Here is a 19,517-nt window from a genome sequence, read left to right as displayed (position 1 = left end):
GTTTTATTGTGTATTACTGGCTAGGCAGCTAAGTTAATAGTCTTTTCATCCTTGAAGTCTTCGCACTCCTCAGGTAAGTTGAAGCACAAGAAGAAGTACAGTCGCTCTTAAACTTCTTGCTGTCCATCTGCCGATGTGGCGGGTGCCCCTCCTGGGGCTCCTCGTGCGGAGCCTGAAGGGTCGGCTCTGAGTTTCCCTCCCTTCCTAGGACCCAGAGCGACCCCAGTCCACCTTGAGCCTTTTACGAAGCGATGCATGCCATCTTTGGACAGCCTGACTCTTCTGGCGCGCCTTCGAGCCCCGTAGACTCGGCTGGGAGCCTTGGGCCATTGACGCCGGCAGCTCCGGCCTCGGCACCGTAGGGTACCCTTGGATCCAGGTCTGGATCCTGATTGGCGCCGGTCAACCTCATAACAACTCCCCGGCGATGAATCCACCGGCACCACGTCCGCTGCCGACGCCGGTTGTGTCCCCAACCGGCATCGACCCTGGCCTCCACCCTGACTTGGACACAGAGCGGACCAGCATCGACCGACGCCGAGGCCGTCTGGTACTTTTGTTACCCTGTTCAAACCTGGTGTGTTTAGGCCAGATTGGCAACCAGAGGAGGGTGAAGAGAACTGGGAGGGGTCTGGTGACCCTTTAACTGACCAGTTGGACTACGACCCGGACTGGAGAGAGGAGTTGGGGGAAGACAGTAGTTTGGATACCTCCCCAGAGTTTGACATGTTGTCTCCTCCTACCGTGGCTAAGAAGGAGGGAGCTTCTTACGCAGTGGTGTTGCGTAGGGCGGCTGAGGCTCTCAACCTCGAGCTACCTAAAGTCTCAGTCAGGACTAACCTCCTGACAGAGGTGTTTCAACCAGCAGTGAGCTCTTCGGAGCCCCTGCTGCAGTTCAGTAAAGCCCTAACAGAAATCCTTCTGGGCACCTGGTCGAAGCCCAGCACAGGGGCTCCTGTGGATAGGATGATTTCCCGACGCCACCTTCCGGCTCCGGGCGACCCCACATTCCTTTCCCAACACCCCACCCCTGAGTGCTGGGTGGTCCAAGCCTCCATGTCCAGAGGAGCATTCCCTACTCCATACCTGATAGGGAATCCAAAAAGTCGGACCATCCTGGGAAGATGATGTTTTCTTCCTCCAGCTTGGGACTGCGGTCAGTAAACACTGCATGTCTGTTGGGCTGTTACACCCATCCTGTTTGGGATACGGTAGCACAGGTGCTGCCCCGGTGCCCGGAGGAGACCCGGGCTGTGCTCTCCCATGCAGTCGCCGAAGGGAGAGATGCAGCTAAGTTTACTTTACGCTGTGGACTGGATACCGCTGACTCGTTGGGCAGGACGATTTCAACGTCGGTAGCCCTTCAACGCTATGCCTGGCTGAGGTCGTCTGGTTTTTCCAGGGATGTCCAAGATACCCTTGAGGACATGCCCTTTGATGGCCGTCACCTCTTCGGCGACAAAGCAGAGTACTACAAGGCCTCTCGGGCAACGGCCAAGTCCTTGGGCCTCTCCCGCACCTGTCCTGTGCAATCTGCTTTTCGCCCCTTTTGTTGTTACGGAAGGGGTGCCCCACCACGTCCTGCCCAGAGCCACAGGCCGGCGCAAGCTGTCCAGGCCCTGCGCGGCCGGGGATGTGAAACCCACCGTCGTGGGTCTGGGAGCCATCGTGCGGGCCAGTCCACCACCGCCCCATCTGCAGCAGCCTCCAAACCCTCATAGTCTGACCTTTTTAGAGCTACCAATCACCAGTGGGCAGCAGGATTCGCCATCACCTCCCCCACTGGCACACCATCACGTCAGACAGGTGGGTTTTGCAAATAGTCCGAAGGGGCTACTCCCCCCCCCCCCCCCCCCTTTCGAGACTACCCCCCCCCCCCCCCCCCCCCCCCTTTCGAGACTACCCCCCCAGCCATGCCACCTCAGTACTATTGCATGTCAGAGGATCATCTGGCCCTTCTCCAACAGGAAGTTAGGGCTCTCTTGGCCAAGGGAGCCATTGAGCGGGTTCCTGCCCCAGAAGTAGGTTGTGGTTGCTACTCCCACTACTTTCTGGTGCCCAAGAAGGACAAAGGCCTGCGTCCTATTTTCGATCTCAGGAACATCAACCGCTTCCTTCGGAAGGAGAAGGTCAAAATGTTGACACTAGCTCAAGTCCTGTCTGCCCTCGAGACTGGATGGTAGCGTTGGATTTGCAGGACGCTTACTTTCACATCCCTGTCCTGCCGGTCCACCGGCGTTAGCTGCGGTTCACAGTAGGCCACGAGAACTTTCAGTTTATGATGCTTCCCTTTGGCCTTACCAGTGCCCCTCGGATGTTCACGAAAGTGATGGTGGTGGTCGCAGCTCATCTGCGCAGTTGAGGGGTACCAGTCTACCCCTATCTCGACGACTGGCTGTTGAAGGCGGGCTCACCCCAGGCAGACGTTTCCCACCTACAGACTACAGCGGACCTCCTGCTCTCAAGGGGGTTCTCTATTAACGTGCCAGAGTCACACATGATTCCCACTCAGAGGCTCCTTTTCATCGGAGCGGTTCTGGACATGGCGCAGTTCCGAGCTTATCCTCCGGAGCAGCGAGTCCGGGATATTCGGGCTATGATTCTGATTTTTCAGCCTCCATCCTGCTAATAGATCATGCCAGGTGGCATATGCAGGCAGGCTCTGCAGTGGGACTTGAAGTTCCAGTGGGCGCAGTATCAGGGGAATCTGCCTGATTGCGTTCAGATGTCGGAGGACACTGCGCGACAATTGCAGTGGTCGCTAACGAACCAGGTTTGGGTCAACGGCAGATCCCTCTCCATTCCCCAACCAGAATTCACAGTGGTGACGGACGCATCCCTTCTGGGGTTGGGACGGCCACATGGGAGAGGTGGAGATCAGAGGCCTCTGATCTCCGGCGGAGTCCAGGCTCCATATCAACCTTCTGGAGCTTCGGGCGATCCGTCTTGCACTAAAAGCTTTCCTTCCCTCTGTCCGGGGAAGAGTAGTGTAGGTGTTCACGGACAACACCACCCCCATGTGGTACTGGAACAACCAGGGCAGGGTGGGGTCGGGGACCCTATGTCAAGAGGCTCTCCGTTTCTGGACATGGCTGGAACATCAGGGCATATCCCTGGTGGTTCAACACCTGGCTGGTTCACTGAATGCCAGGGTGGACAAACTTAGCCGCAGGTGCATGATGAATCACGATTGGCGTCTTCACTTAGAGGTGGTGCAAGGTCTCTTACAGCAGTGGGGAGTGCCTTGGTTAGATCTATTCGTCACCGAAGAGGACACGCAATGTCAGCAATTCTGCGTGTTGGAATTTCCAAGGCGGCACTCGCTCAGCGACGCTTTTCGTTGCGATTGGTGTTGCGTTCTTCTATGCACCTTTCTGCCTATACCACTTCTGCCCAGAGTGCTGAAGACGATCAAGCGCGACCGGGCCCAAGTCATTCTTGTAACTCTGAATTGGGCACGAAGAGTCTGGTATCCCGAGCTGCTACACATGGCCATCAATCCTACGATCAGATTGCCTATTCGGGATGATCTTCTGTCACAGCAGGGGACGGTCCTCCACCCGAACCTGTCCAGCCTCCACCTCCTTGCATGGAGATTGAGTGGTGGCAGTTGACGGCTTTTGATCTGCCTCCCGAAGTCTGTGATGTTATCTTGACAGCCAGGCGTCCCTCCACTAAGACGGTATACGCCTGTAGATGGAACACATTTGTGGCATGGTGCGCAGCAAAGGCTGTGGATCCCCTTTCTGCCCCTCTTTCTGAGGTTCTCATGTTCCTTCTTTCTTTGGCCCAGCAGAGCTCTGCTCTGGGCACTATTAAGGGTTGCCTCTCAGCCATTTCAGCCATTCTTAGGTTTCCCGATCAGCCTTCTCTTTTCAAGTCCCCTGTTGTAAATCGCTTTCTTAAGGGCATTACTGATCTTTTTCCTCCTGTTCCCTTCGTAATGCCTCAGTGGGACTTGAACTTGGTTCTTACTTACCTTATGTGCGCTCCTTTTGAGCCGCTTCATAACTATCCTCTCTGACTTCTTACTTTAACCCCTTCCATGCTCACGACGAGCTCAGCTCGTCATGCAGTACACTGCTTGTGTGCTCATGACGAGCTGAGCTCGTCATGAACAATGGGATTCAAATAAGTCCAGCACCAGGGGTGAATTGCCTTAGCATTGATAGTGTTAAAGACTGCCTTTCTGGTTGCATCACCTCTGCTCGAAGGATGAATGAGCTCCAAGCTTTTCTGGCTATTCATCCAGACAAGGTCGTCCTAAGAACTAGACCTTCCTATCTTCCTAAGGTGGTTACTTCTTTCCACATTGGTCAAACTATCACTTTTCCCACCTTTTTTCCGCCTCTGCATCGTTCTAAGGAGGAAGAGAGGCTCCACCGTCTGGATCCAAAATGTGCGCTTTCATTTTATTTGGATCGCACAAAACTATTCCGGGTGGATGACCTGCTTTTTGTCGGCTATGTGGGTGCCATAAAAGGTCTGGCCATGCACAAACTGACCATATCTAGGTGGGTCGTTCTGTGCATTAAAGCTTGCTATACATTGGCAAAGAAGGAGCCTCCAGTGGGGCTGTGTGCCCATTCCACCAGTTCGACGGCAGGTACTACTGCTTTGGGACGTGGTGGTCCTCTCAATGACATCCGTCAGGCAGCTACATGGGCATCTCTGCACACATTTAGAAAGCACTACTGCCTGCACAGCCAAGTCCAGAGGGACGGATTCTTTGGCCATTCTGTTCTCCAGGACTTTCTGGTGTGAACTTGGTTCGCAGACCCACCACAGGTTGGTATTGCTGAGGTATCTTTTCACAAGGTAAGGAATCTATAACTAATTGTCTCTTTCAGATGCAGAAGTCACTTACCTTCGGTAACGATATATCTGTAAGAGACATAGATTAGTTATAGATTCCTTACCGCCCCACCCATCCACCCCATTCTGCGAACTGACTTCTAGGGTGTAGGACTTCCTTTCAGGGCCCTAGTTTTGTGCACCAGTGGTCAGTGTCTTGCATGGCTCTGCACTTCTGGCGTGGAATGTTGTGTATTAGAACTGACGTCAGCGCGCGAGGGCGACGTCTAAGTAGCTGCCGCGACGTCATCCCGGCGACCACAATGCCAATGACGAACACGTAGCCAACCGACGCCGCCTTTTGACGCGCAGAGGTACTGCTTACAATAAAATTCTCCAGATCCAGTCTGACGGCTGGGGTAATTCACAAGGTAAGGAATCTATAACTAATCAATGTCTCTTACAGATAAATTGTTAACGAAGGTAAGTAACTTGCTCTTTTGAAGAGGCTATGTTGCTTATTTTTTGTATCCCTCTGGCACATCTTCGGTGCCGACAGACCCGAGGAAACTTCCAGTCCGATTAATGCTGGCGGATTCATTTCCGACTGTGCCTCTCTGCCCCGTTCTTGCGTCCACCCCAAGGCCTACTGCGGCTCCTCAGCCAATGCCAAAACTCACCCTGCATATCCATGCATCGACACCAACAGTGGAGGAAGACCCTAGGGTCCTATCAGATTCAGAAGCAAAACAACTGCAACCTTGGCCAAAGACTCACCACCCTCAACTGCATTCAGACTCTGAAGTCACACTTCCATGAACACAACATTTTCAGACTGAACCACACAATGAACAATTGAGATGATGAGCCTCAACTTCACAATGAGGAGAACTTATGTTTGGCCCTCAAGAGGCCAGGCCTGGACACATCCCCTGACACTGGTCTCAACTCCACCTGGGCCAACTATGGAGGAATCTGAATCCTTTGCCATGGGCAGCAGAAGTCCTCAACCTCCAGCTACCTTCAGTAGAAGTCAAAATGAATGTCTTCATGATGGCCCTGCTACCAGGCCAGACCTTCTTAGAGCTGCTTCTCCCATCGAACGAAGCCCTCACAGACACCTTTCCTGGTACTTGGGCAAAGCTAGGGTCTTCCCCTCCTACCAACAGGCAGATTACTAGGGGACCGACTGGCTCCAGGGGACCCTTCTTTCGTTTTCCATCATCCCTCACCATAAAGCCTTGTGGTACAAACCTCCACAACGAGGTTGAACCCTAATTCCTTCCTGACTCCACCTCCAGACAGAAAGTTCAACTGTATGGAGACCTTTAGCATAAGGATGATCTCCTTTGCCAGCCTCACCCTCCGTTCCCTGAACTCAAATTGCCTCCTGGGGCACGACTTGGATGTATTGTGGAACATGGTGAGTGACATCTTGTCTGCGATCCCCGACGCCTTCCAAGCCAATCTGCAGCAGATCATACAAGATGGGCAAGACGCAGCGAAGTGGTTAAATAGGTCAGGCCTGGAAACTAACAACTGTTTAAGTAGGACATTGGGTACCATCAATCAGGTCCACGGGCTTCTCCTGTGATATCCAAGCATCAGTTATAGACATGCCATTTGATGACACTGTCTCTTTAGAAACATGGTGAACTTGGATGTGGAGCACTTTAGAGAGAAGCGGGCTACAGCATTCTCCCTCAGCCTTTCAGTGCCCGTGCAGCAGTATCCCAATATTGCCATTTTCAAGGCTTCGGGAGGGACATCTACCAAAGGCAATGCCAATACCTGCCTCAACAGCAGACCTCCCAACCCTTTCAGGGTAGAGGTCGGGATCAGGGTGACAGCTTCCAGGCTCTCAGAGGCAAATCACTACCCAGCCCCACACCACCCTCACCACTGGAAAGGCATTTTAGTTTGTCTTTGGTGGCGCTTTGTCACCCAGCTAAAGGCACAATAAGTTATTTCTCCACTGTTGGTAAATCATCACACCGGAGAGACGGGTGCTTCAAAAAGTTCTGGATTTTTACCCCCCATCATTCCTATTCACGCTTACAAACAGGCCTCCTACACCATAATGTTTTCTGGAGGACCACTTGTGTATCCTATAGAAGAAGTTAATTCTTTTTTGAACAAGGGTGCCATAGAAAGGGTGCTGGCATCTGAAATCGTGACTGGTTACTTCTCCCATTAATTGTTGTTGCTGAAAAAGGATGGCGGACTTTGTCCTGTTCTACATCATAGCCCACTTCAAAATGCTCACTCTGGTGCAATTTCTGTCAGCCTGGATCCCGGTGACTGGATTATAGTAATGGATTTGCAAAACGTCTATTTTCAGATTCTCGTCCTGAAATCCCACGTGCATTACCTGCATTTTCAAATGGTCCATGAGTACTTTCAGTTTGTGGTGCTCCCTTTTTGCGCCACTAGCACCCCTCAGGTGTTCCTGGAAGTGGTAGTGATTTTCACTGTACATCTTTGGAGGTTGGATATATCAGTCTTCCAAAACTCAAAGACGGGTTGTGGAAGGCGAGTTCACCCCAGTCATTCATTAACGAGTCACCTCCAGATGATAGCGAACCTGCTAACCATCTCTAGGTTTTCCATTAATATGCAGAAGTCCTTGGTGGTAACTCTGGATACAGTGCTGTTTCAGACCTTCCCTATACCTTAATGAGTCGAGTACATTTGGTCTATAATCCCAATGTTTAAACCCTTGACCTGGGTCTCAGTGAGAGCGATTCGGAAACGTATTGGCCTCCTGCATCCTGCTGGTTAACCACACAGCTGGCATATGCGGGCTGTACAGTGGGATTTGAAATTTCAGTGGGCTCAGCACCAAGGGAACCTTATTATTTGAAAAGTTTTATAAAGCGTGAACAAAGCGCTGTACAAAGTGGTGAAAGCACAAATAAACCAACACAATGGCACAAATGATGTAGTTAAATAGACACACTGTCAAACAAAGGAGGGAAACAATCGAGGTCCGGAGCAGGAGAGTCAGCCAGTCAGGAGGGGAGGTCTCCTGGGAGAAGGGATGACCAGAGTACTATGGGCTCCAACGGAAACACGTTTCCACATAAATCTGTTAGGGTTGCGGGTGATTTATTTTGTCTTCCTGTCGACTGTCAAGGGGGGACAGGTGAAGGTCCTCACGGACAAAACCACTGCCATGTGATACTGTGAAGGGTGGGGTTGTGGGTTCTCTGCTAGGAAGCTCTACACTTCTGGAATTGGCTGAGTCAACCAACACCCACACAACGACCATGTATATACAAATATTTTTTAACCTTAATTTCTCAAAAACTACTAAACGGATTTACACCAAATCACAGAAGTGTTATTGGTGTAATTCCATTCAGCAGTTTTTTTGCTGTAGCCCTGCCTTAGAAATCTATGGAAAATGTTATGTTTGCGCATTTAGCGTTTTGGGCCACCCCTTTTTTGTCAGCTTCTGTTTGACGACTTACTCCGAAACTTTCAGTGCACAAACTAGTCACTAGTGGAGATTCTTCAAATGGGGCCAAAGTTATTAGCAACACAAACAATGCTTTTCTATGGAACAGCTGACCTATATAATCTACCCTGATGCAACTGCCAATGGGTTGTATATATAGATTTTAACGAAGGGGAAAAACCCCCTCATTGCCCTGCCTTTACCTCCTAATGTGACCTTTCAATTTTCTGCTCAAGACAGGAGGTCCAAGTCCTCAAGCCCGGTAATGACTGCTACAACATATTCTCAATTGTGTTGCTTGCCAATCAGAGCATATCTGGACACCAACAGTGCAGATATCTTTACATTTTCACTAGCATTACCCCTTCATGCCCACCAAGCCCTTATTTAAAAGATAATTTCTTGAAAATGGCTGAATGGATTTACATTAAATCACAAAAACCACACTTTTTTTAGTAAAGTTTCAACTTTTTACCAAATTTGTTGTAATTCATTTGAACCACCTTTTCTGTATCATAGACCAAAGTTTCCCATTCTATTCCATATCAGTGTAAAACTTTTCAGTTTTTGTTTGTGCTGCAAATTTGTCAAGCGGAGTTAAAAATTCCTTTCCTATGGAATCTCTTACCTAACAGTAGCTATGCTGTGTAATATATTTGCTGTAAAAAACACCGCCGTGCATAGTGATGTCATAAATTATGTTGTATCAAACACTCATGTTATCAATTATGTCCGAGAACATGTCAAGAGTGATGTTATATGGTAGGCTTTCAGCCTTTGACCAACCTCGTAGCACGTGGGATTAAGGGCAGAGCCTGATCTGTGGTGAGGCACTGTGCTCAACCCCTCCCCCCTCCACAGGCAGTCAACACCCCTATTACTGGCCAACCCCTCACAACAGCGCAACACCAACTGACACCCAATGTGCTTCCTAAAAACTGTTGTCTGCCTCAGTCAGTTGCTTTGTATGTGGTACTTTGTAATAGATTGTTTTTCTTTACTGTAGTGAAATGATGTTTACCATTGTTGCTTCTATTTTATTTTTAGCTATCTTCCCTCCACGTGTCTTTGTCACTCGACCGGGACAGAGAAGTCCAGTTATTGTTCTTGATCAAAGCACTAATGAAAAGGAAAAGGAAGAAAGCATTAACTACACATCTGTCGACTGGAGAGAATTCATGTGTAACACTTGGCATCTTGAACCTACGTTACGGTAACTAGAACATTTGCTGAATTATTAAGATAGAAGCAGTGATTCAAAATTATAGTCTGCACAGTTGTAGGAGGCTGCCTGCTTCATGCCCCGGCAAAAACAAGGATATGTACCTAATTTGCTTGACTCTCTGCATGCAGAGGACCTAGTACGGAGGGCAGCAAGGGATGGCATGCTTTAGATGTAAACTCGACTGCGCAGTCATACAGAAAAAGAGCTTAGGAAAGTCAGGGCAGTTTCTCAAAGATGTAAGTCCAGGAAACTGTTTACATAATTGGGTCAGGTAAGACACACTTGTTAATGCACAATAAGTTGTTGATCAGTCAGTTGGTTGCGCTAGGCAGGCATGTACAAAGTGCAGTGATTGTTAATATCATTTCAGACTGGCTACACATCTGCTACTCTGATTAAAACGTGTGCAGTACAGGGTTTATGCTTTGTGTTTAGCAAGAACATCCACATCTTTAAAGCATAATGAATCAGGCCTCGGCTCCGGCCTCAGCGCCACCTTCGGATCCGGCATCGGTGTCGACGACGCCGTTGCGTCACAGCTTCGGCGCCGGTCACGGCATTGTTGCCTCCAGGGCCGGATTATATAGAGCCTGCCTTGTCCTCCCTCCAATTCCTGTTCCTGACCAAATGAGGGTACTAGGAGGGGTCTGAGGACCTTCTCGCAGCTCGCAGTGAGGATGATCGAAACTAGATTGACCATATAAATGACAGCACGCTGGACTTATCGCCACACCCTTATACACTGTCCCCCTCCTCTGTAGCTAGGGAGGTTGTGGGTTCACTCTGTGATATGGTGTAGGGGATGTTCCTACCCTCAAATTCCCTACAGTGCCTATCAGGGAAATCTCCTCACTGCAGTGCTTCAGAAGAGGCCTCCTCTACAGTGCTGCTACTACCCTTAAATAACGCACTTTAAACATAAGACAGGGGCGCCTGTGCATATGAGGCAACCCCAGTTTCATCGCACACACCTTCTGCCACAGTGTCTAGTGATCCCGGACTCTGCTTCTACAAGGGCCTTTTGGTTCCTTTATTCCAACTCTGTGTGGGACATGGTGGCGCAGGTGCTGCCACAGTGTCTAGCGGAGGCTTGAAAGGTGCTCTCCCAAGCACTTGCCGAGAGCAAAGATGCAGCGGGATTCACCATCCATTGTGGTCTTGACCCCGCATCCTCCATAAGCAGAGCAATTTGTATGACAGCAAGGTGGGTCACAGGGCTAGCGGGCAGATCAGTCCACCGCCACCCCTACCACCACTGCCTCAAGGCCTTCCTAGTCTGCTGTTTCAGTCCACAGTTTCTGGCCCACCACACGCCAGTGGGCCGCAGGATTCGCCATCACCTCCCCCACTGGCACATTATCACATATCAAGGGAAGTCCATACAGCACAGACCAAAAAAAGCAATGGTTAAACAAATCTGAACATTTCTTTAAAATTTGGACACTTAGTTATATACTTAACAGCCACTAGGTTAATAAGGCCATTTGCTGGTCTGCTATAGTGACCCTTAACAGCTTTTTGATTAAAAATAAATAGTCATTCAACACCACATCTGTAACCCAAGGCAATGACAGTAATATCTTGTTCTTGCAGCACAGCTCTTAAATATTTAAGATTTCTCTTAAAGCCAGCTACGTTCCAGGAGAGGATGTAAAGAATGTTGATGTCAGGATCTCCTATACTGGGGGTTAACAAACCTTATTTTTTGGTTGAATCATAGAAGCAATCCAATTCCAGTCCTGAACTTTATTATCGAATGGATCGTAGGGGTTTCTACATATTTTGCAACCTTTTATCTGACCATTTTAATGCAATATGCTCCAATACTGCTCCTTTATGTCTAACATCTTTCTGGGCCAGTATACTAGTGGGATTTATGACCTTTCCCCCGATGTAGCAGAGATTGGAGCAACCTTGTGGCGCGGATTCACCTTAGTTGGCATAGACATGAGTTTATAAACATCATACCAGTGCACCTGAGATTATCCACATGGTTTAATACTACGTCTGCAATGAGTCCAGATCTAAAGTGCACAAGAATATTCTGCCAATCCAAAGATTTGTTCCTATCCTTTGGAAACCACCAAGGAGATATCCCTCAAAGTAATTTTTGATAACTTTGGTATATTGGCAAGTATTGCCAGTATTTTATGTCTATTTAAGTGAGGGGCAAAGTAATAAACAAAAATATCTATACACCTCAAGACACTTTCATCTGTTTTAATATGGTCCAAACTGATAGAATGTATATAATTATAGTCATAATTCATTAAAACTTCGTAATCTGCATCCCCATTCAGATCCTTGTCCTCTAATAAAAGGATGCTTTTAGGAGCCACACCTGTATTTTTCACCTGAATTGCTTGAGTAGCAGTAGAATTGCACTCTGAAAAACTAGGATTTGGGTTAATCTGAGTGCAAACCTACTCAAATGTATCATTTTGTGGGGCTTAAGCCTCACTCTGTGTTCAACAGCCATTCAAAAGCAATTCTTCACCTAGGGACTCAGCAGCCTTAGACTCATGTTTTGCAATATGAAGTAATCCACTCTTCATGAATGTAAACCATAACTATTGGATACCTGAATACTTATAGTATTTGCAAAGAGGTGATCCAACCTTAGCCTCGATTGTACATTTTGTTTTAAAGATAGGAAACACTTTCCGGCTCATTGGTGAATCTTTTTCAATACGTAAAGAACTAGATTGTAAGTCGGTAGTTGAGGGTAATGTTACCATTCTAAATACAGTATCTCCGCTAATGACTGTTACGGGGTTCAAAATGTTACTAGTCAAAGCATCAGCAGTTTTGTTCTCTCTCCCTGACACTGCAGGCATTATTCTTAAAAAACCTTCCAACTGAGTCTCTTTGTGGGAATAATTCTGGTTAGTTTAAACTGTTCCCAGTTGAGAATTTTCAGCCTCCTTCAAGCACTTCAATGCAAGACAAGCCGCCTCAGTTTAGGTGGCTTTATTACTAAAAGGGAAGTCTTGCAACCGTTGATCCTTAAAAATAATGTCGGGTCCCTTCCCTAAATGGTTTACATTTGGCATCTTTTCCAACCCCTTCTTTTTGTTCCGCTAAGATGTGTAACATTTGAAGATTGATTGATGTCTGCATTATTTTCCACATCCTTTAATATAGCTAGAAGATGGTCAGTTGAATCAAGAATCTTATTCATTGGAGCAAGCCAGGCCTGATAACTATTTAACTCTACGGAGTAATGAGGACATTTTTGAATAGGGAGGGTAAGATCTTTTGTATTAGGCATAACATTTTGCCTAATAATAGAAATGCTCTTTTCGTGGGAACTCACATCCTGGGTCGAGATCATATTGATCATAAAGGGCAGGGAAAGTCTTCTTTGAATAGATGGAGTAGCCCTATCTGCTTCAGTTTGTTTTTATCATTCAAGATAGCAATGGACATGATGACTGTTTAATAGCCCAGACACAATTTTTATCCGATAGCATGGAGCAAAAAGGCATGTAGATCCATTCCCTGATGCGACTATCGCTTTAAACTACGTCTAGAATCGATTTATCATTTACAATATTACCCTTCACGGGACAGATTAAGGCGACCTCCGGTCCTTCACCATTACCTAATTCTTGTAAATGTTTATTGCTCTGTATTATCACTTTTTTATCCTGGCTTTCAATATCAGTGGTGCTTTTAATAGAATCAATTGTATTTCTATCAATTGAATGTGGTACCACAGCCTCATAGGCAACCCGATCTACCTCTTTTAAGAAACACCTGATAGTGATCGGTTCTTCATGGCCCTCATCAATGAAATCTTCAGCTTGCTTGTCCGATGCGACACAAACCTGTGTTACAATTCTGCTTTCAAAGTCCTTTTTACAAGTAGTGTCCCAACTTACAGCTCCTGCATTAATTTTATGTGGGCAAACACTCAAAGTTTCTTTCTTTAAAAATTTGACTTGGACAAAGCAGATATTAGGCTCGTTGGAGCAGCCTTTGTGGCTTCCTGCATTAAAGTATTATTTTGTGCCTCTTGGGTCGCTTGGCTCACTAATGAGGATTCTAAAAGGAGTTGTTAAATCAATTAGGTCGACTTGTTTTTCATTTTTATTAAATTGCCAGAGGTTGGAGGTTTACCAGCAACGATTTCGTCCACTATCATTTTAATATAGTCTTTAACCACTTGGATGCTAAGCATCTGGTACCACTTCAATGTAATTTCCATTGAAATCAATGGAAACTCCATGACGAGTTACCCTTGTCATTAGCACTGAAGGGGTTAATTGTTAACTTTGCACCTTTTACAGACTTTGTCCTTGACTTATCAAGTTTTGACATCCTTTTTTTAAGATCTTTTTTACTCACAACCCTTAAACGTAGTATCCTCAGTGGACTCTTGGTAGTCTGTTCATCATGTGAGCTCATCTTTAGATTGCATGTTTTAATACTGCCAGACTCCATACCATTATTATCGATACTTCCAGATGACATAGGCTGAGGCTTATTTACTGTATTCAACTATGATCCTTTAAGTGGAGAACTTGTTTGAGGTGCTTTTTTACCCATTCCAAATCCAAGTGGTAATGATCTAATTAACATGTGACTGTGTTTAACTAGTTAAATGTTGGTAGCACAGTGCAGTATGTCACACAGGGGCAGAACAGAGGGAATAATCAACTTGTTCCCAAGCCTCCTCACAGTGGTTTAGTCCAGTCAGATAACACCTGGCCTCCAACTCCACTGTGATTGCTTCTTCTACCACAAACCTAAGTGGACCACCAGCCACATATAGACACTTTCTGTCGCCTACCAGTGGTCAGACAAGGTCAGGCTGTGGGGGTCATGGGCTATTTGAGCAATTAGGGAGGTACAGCAAACTAGTCAGGCCTTAGGTTTGGCACAAACTCCCACTCACCTCCACAATGGATTATAATCCAAATGAAATACGATGCAAACGTGGGGTCAGGGTAGAGGGAAAAAGGACTAACCACAATGAACCACAATAGTCCTTACTTTACTGCAGGTCATCAATACTAATAACAATAATCCACTTTGGGCTTTTGTATGTAAATGTTAGTTAATCAGAGTGCTAGCGCAGTTCGCACATACGATTTCCAACTTCAAATGGGTAGACATCTAAATTCAAAGGTTGCATTTAATAAAACCTCTGCGTCTTGCTTTACTCCTTGATTTACCAAAGATGACACATTGATACATGTTGGCCTCCAGGTCTCTGATGCTTAGTGCACAGCTCCTATATTTTTCTATAATCCTAGGAGCCAGCTTCAGCCTAACCATGCCAATTCTCAATTTATAATTCAGGGCACACCATAGCATCAAAGGTGCGCCACAATAGAAAACCATCCTTGCCGCTCAAGCACAGCGAAAATAGCACCAGGAGTTTGTCCTCGAACCACTCACAGGTGCTCCAGCATGAATGCAGAGAAGCTAAGTGGCCAATGTCAAACGCAAACGGACTGTTGAGTCAGTGGATGGACAACCAGCACTACACTAGATGATGAGCCTAGAAAGGGGAAGACAGGAGAGCAGAGAGGGCCACAGAGGTGAGATCCCCCTTCACTAACTCACAGCTTGTCCTAGTCTTCTCTTCTCCTCCATCCAGCTAGAGGAAGGTAGCCGCAAGCCGCACTGGTGCCGCCTTCCCAAGCCCGCCACTACCTGTCATTGGTTTACAAGTGACTTGGCACAAGAACCTAAAAAAACAACAACAACCACTGTTCCCTTAATGTGTGGTGATGGTTAAATAAATTAACCCCCCTTAGTGTGCTCTGTCTTCATCTTAGAAAAAATGGTACTGCCTGTTCCGTTAGTATACCGTCTGGTACGCTGCTCACCCTCTAGAGCTAGCAGTCTGCAGTGGAGGAGCTCTATTCATTTAGAAGGACCCTCACTCACCACTAGTTGGTGACATGCTTCATCATCGGGTCCCCGCTAGGGTGACCGAGTATCACCCTAGCGTGCTACAACGCCTGACTACAGCGGAGCAGGATGTGGTGAGTGGAACAGTGCCCAAATCAAAAAGTGACTAAACGTGTGGTGTTAGTGCAGTTTTAAAAAATGCGTAGGTTGTAACCAGGTCAAAATTTTTTAATGATGGTCAACCCGCATTGGTTAAAAATTGTGAGTGGACTAAACAAGGTTCTGAGTTAGGGAACCCGAGGCCTAAAAATTGGTCGACATGTTTCTGCAGTTTTTTTTATTGCTTTTTGCTCAGCATTCTTCAGGACCTAATAACTAGTCCTCTGGTATCGATATCGTTTCCGGGAGGGTTGGACCAGAAAGCAGGTCACGGGCGGGGAGCCGCGAGTGCAGAAAAAGTCACCGCGTGAAGTACACCCGCGCCACCCTCACCGAAGGGGCATGTTAATGTCCCGCTTTTTGTTGCTATGATTGTTTCTGCAAATGGCATGAGATGACATGGTTAACTGATGTGTGATGCTTTTTTCACACATTTTTATATTTAATTTGTTTTTCACATTTAGAGCCTCTCTGGAGGGTACGCCTTAGCGCGCGCACACCACCAGAGGACTAGTTATTAGGTCCTGAAGAATGCTGAGCAAAAAGCAATAAAAAAAACAGCAGAAACATGTCGACCAATTTTTAGGACTCGGGTTCCCTAACTCAGAACCTTGTTTAGTCCACTCACAATTTTTAACCAATGCGGGTTGACCATCATTAAAAATTTTTGACCTGGTTACAACCTACGCATTTTTTAAAACTGCACTAACACCACACGTTTAGTCACTTTTTGATTTGGGCACTGTTCCACTCACCACATCCTGCTCCGCTGTAGTCAGGCTTTGTAGCACGCTAGGGTGATACTCGGTCACCCTAGCGGGGACCCGATGATGAAGCATGTAACCAACTAGTGGTGAGTGAGGGTCCTTCTAAATGAATAGAGCTCCTCCACTGCAGACTGCTAGCTCTAGAGGGTGAGCAGCGTACCAGACGATATACTAACGGAACAGGCAGTACCATTTTTTCTAAGATAAAGACAGAGCACACTAAGGGGGGTTAATTTATTTAACCATCACCACACATTAAGGGAACAGTGGTTGTTGTTGTTTTTTTAGGTTCTTGTGCCAAGTCACTCCTCTGTTGTTTTGTATGAATTAGCCCGGGGTCTAGGAGTGCCTACTCATACCCTCTCTCTCTTGTTGCTGATATATTGGTTTACAAGTGACAGGGAAGTGGCATGAGGGCAACAAGAACCCTCACGGGAAAGACCACAAACATTTCAGGGCATGTTGGGAGCATGAGCAGACCAGCCACTTCTGCGGTGTTCTGCACTTCACACAAACGTCTGAGTCTGGACCAGGCTCAACCAATCAATCCTTGAAAAAACAACCTACTGCTACTGTACCAAACCAAGATATCTATATACAGATTCCTCCATTTATGAAGATCTTTTTTGATGGTGTTGAGCAGTTTGCTGCATGTTACAGACGGTGCTGTGGTGTAAGAAGATTTCCATATATTTAAGACTGTTATTAGGGGCCCATCGTAATGAGATCATGGTCCGAGATTATTTTTAATATTGGGGTAATCCTACACTGAGCATCTCCAACTTGTCACGGTTCACCTTATATCCTGACACCCTCTCATAGGTTTCCAGTAGCTACATTTTTTTGGGGGTTGAGCGTAATAGGTCTGTTAGTGTGAGGAGAATGTCACCTGCAAACAGATGTATTATATGTTGATTTCCCCCAAAGGACATGTCCTTTATGTCTGTATGCTACGGGCAGCCCTGCTTTGTCCCCCTAGACAGGTTGATTTTGTCTGAATGTTCCCCATTAACTACAACTTGTGCTGTTGGGAACTCAAAGCCAGCTGTCACCCATGACAACATCTGGGGTCCAAGGCCGATTGTTTCTAGGATTTGGGTGAAAATTTTCCAGTTAACCCTGTCAAAATCCTTTCCGGCGTCTAGCAACAGGATCACCATCAGTATTTCTGTGGTTGGCCTTTGCTATTAGATGTAACACACTTCTAATATTTTCCGCTGCTTGCCTCTGTTGGGTGAATTCCAACTGATCTGGGTCTATTTGATGTGGCAAGTGTGGCTGAGTCTGTTTCCCAAGACTTTTGTGAAAAGGATTCCATCATAGTTCAGCGATAGGTCAGTAGGCTCCACACATATTGGTGGGTTTACCCAGCTTGTGTATTACGGTGATGTTCACTGAAGCCTTCAAGGGATATACAGTGTGCGAGGACAAGAAGGAGTTAAATAGGGAGACCAGATGGGGAACTAGTGTGGATTAAAAGTGTTTAAAAAATAGATTTGTGAGGATATCTGGCCCGGGGGATTTGTATGGGTCTATGTCCAAAATTGCTTTAAAGACTTCTAGCTTAGCAATTAGTTCTTCCATTTACTCACTCTTAGCTTTAGAAAGTCTGGTAAGGTGTGCTACCTGACTAAAAACACCTGCCTCTTCATGGGAGATATGATCCTCTCTATACAAAGAGGAATAGAAATCCTGGAAGGCCCTCACTTCGTCCTTGTTTCTATCAAGAGTAGTGCCCCTATTTCCTGGAGATTGTCTGGCTCCTCAGTCTCCTTGCTAATAGAGAACCAGTTTTGTTAACCCCTTCATAGAGCTTTTACTGTAGACATAGTAGTGCCTTCTCGATTTTTTCAATAGGTAGTAGATCAATCTTACATTTAAGGAAGATTGCTTCTCGCAAGTCCTTTAGGGACCAGCCTGAATGCATGCATGTGGTATTGTGATGCTGCTTTGAGATCTGCTTTCAAGGAGGCCTTATAGACCTCTTTGAATTGGCGGTACTTTGCCTGCCCAACTATGCATTGCCCTTGAAAAGGCACCTTAAAGGCATCTTGATACCTCCCCTTAAACATGCCTTTCTCTCTCCCCCTGGACCAGCCACTGAGGAGTCAGCTTCCTATGCTATGGTAATGCGTAGGGCTGCGGAAGTTCTTGACCTCCAGCTCCCCACCTTGGAGGTGAAGACCAACGTCTTGACAGAAGTCCTTCTGCTGGGGAAACATCTTCTGAGCCCCTCCTGCCATTTAACAATGCCTTAACAGATACCTTATTGGGGGCATGAGCCAAACCTTGCTCTGGCCTACCAGTCAGCACCAAATTGGGCAACGCCATCACTCTGCCCAAGAGTTCCCACTTTTATTTTTTATCTCAGCGCCCCTCCCCTGAATGTGTGATGGTTTGGTGTCCGCAAATAAGACCAATCCCAGCACATTCCCACCTACTCCTTCAGACAGAGTCAAAATGTGTCAAAACCTTTGGCAAACGAGGATCTTCATCTGCCAGTTTAGTGCAGAGATCCGTGAATTCCAGCTATTTTCTGGGGCGCGGTTACCTCACCATTGGGACACAGTAGTTGAAGTCCTCCCAGGTATCCCTTAAGATCTCCGATCTGTCCTTTACCAAGCCATTCAGGATGGCTGTGATGCTGCCAAGTTCACGATTCATTGCGGCTTGGTCACTATCAATTCCATTACACGAGACATCAGCACCAGTGTTATTCACTGCCATGTCTGGCTCCAGTCCACCAGTTTTTGAGGCGATGTTCAGTCATCCCTAATGGACAGATTGTTCAATAGACCTCGCCTGTTTGGGAACAAGGCAGACTCCGCCCTCGAGTTGTTCAAGGAGCACAGGGCTACGGCACACTCCTTTTCTGCTTTGGCAGAGGCATCCCATACGGCCAGCCAATCCAACTCCTACTTGGTGCCCAGCAGTTTCGTGGCCGCAGTGCTCACAGTCTTCACAGCCAAGGTCAATGGGTCATTCTGTCCAATACCACCCCATCCCATGCATCCCCAAATACAAAACCCTTTTAGCATATGATTAGTGGAGCACAGCCACCTAAGGGGAAGCAGGATCCAATGATTCTTGCTAGGTTAACAGGCCATAACATCTGACAGATGAGTTCTGCAAATTGTTCACAAGGGCTATGCCATCTCCTTCCTTTCTTCACTACCACAACTTCCACCAATGACTGACTTTCCATTTTACAGCAGGAAGCGCAAGCCCTTTTGACTAAATGGGCTAT

General features: G+C 46.9%; 1 protein-coding gene across 15 annotated transcripts in view; it reads left to right on the top strand.

Moving 5' to 3' along the window:
• Positions 1 to 19,517, top strand: part of BLTP1 (bridge-like lipid transfer protein family member 1) — a 2,102,388-nt gene that overhangs the window by 2,079,005 nt on the left and 3,866 nt on the right. For all 15 annotated transcript variants that reach the window (XM_078676841.1, XM_078676840.1, XM_078676839.1 and 12 more), the window contains one exon: positions 9,302 to 9,467. In XM_078676841.1, the coding sequence (XP_078532967.1) occupies positions 9,302 to 9,467 (166 nt within the window). The remainder of the gene's footprint in view (positions 1 to 9,301; positions 9,468 to 19,517) is intronic.

Source organism: Lissotriton helveticus, chromosome 2_1 (genome assembly GCF_964261635.1).
Source record: "Lissotriton helveticus chromosome 2_1, aLisHel1.1, whole genome shotgun sequence".
Lineage (NCBI taxonomy): Eukaryota > Metazoa > Chordata > Amphibia > Caudata > Salamandridae > Lissotriton > Lissotriton helveticus.
This window is presented reverse-complemented; position numbering and strand designations above follow the sequence as displayed.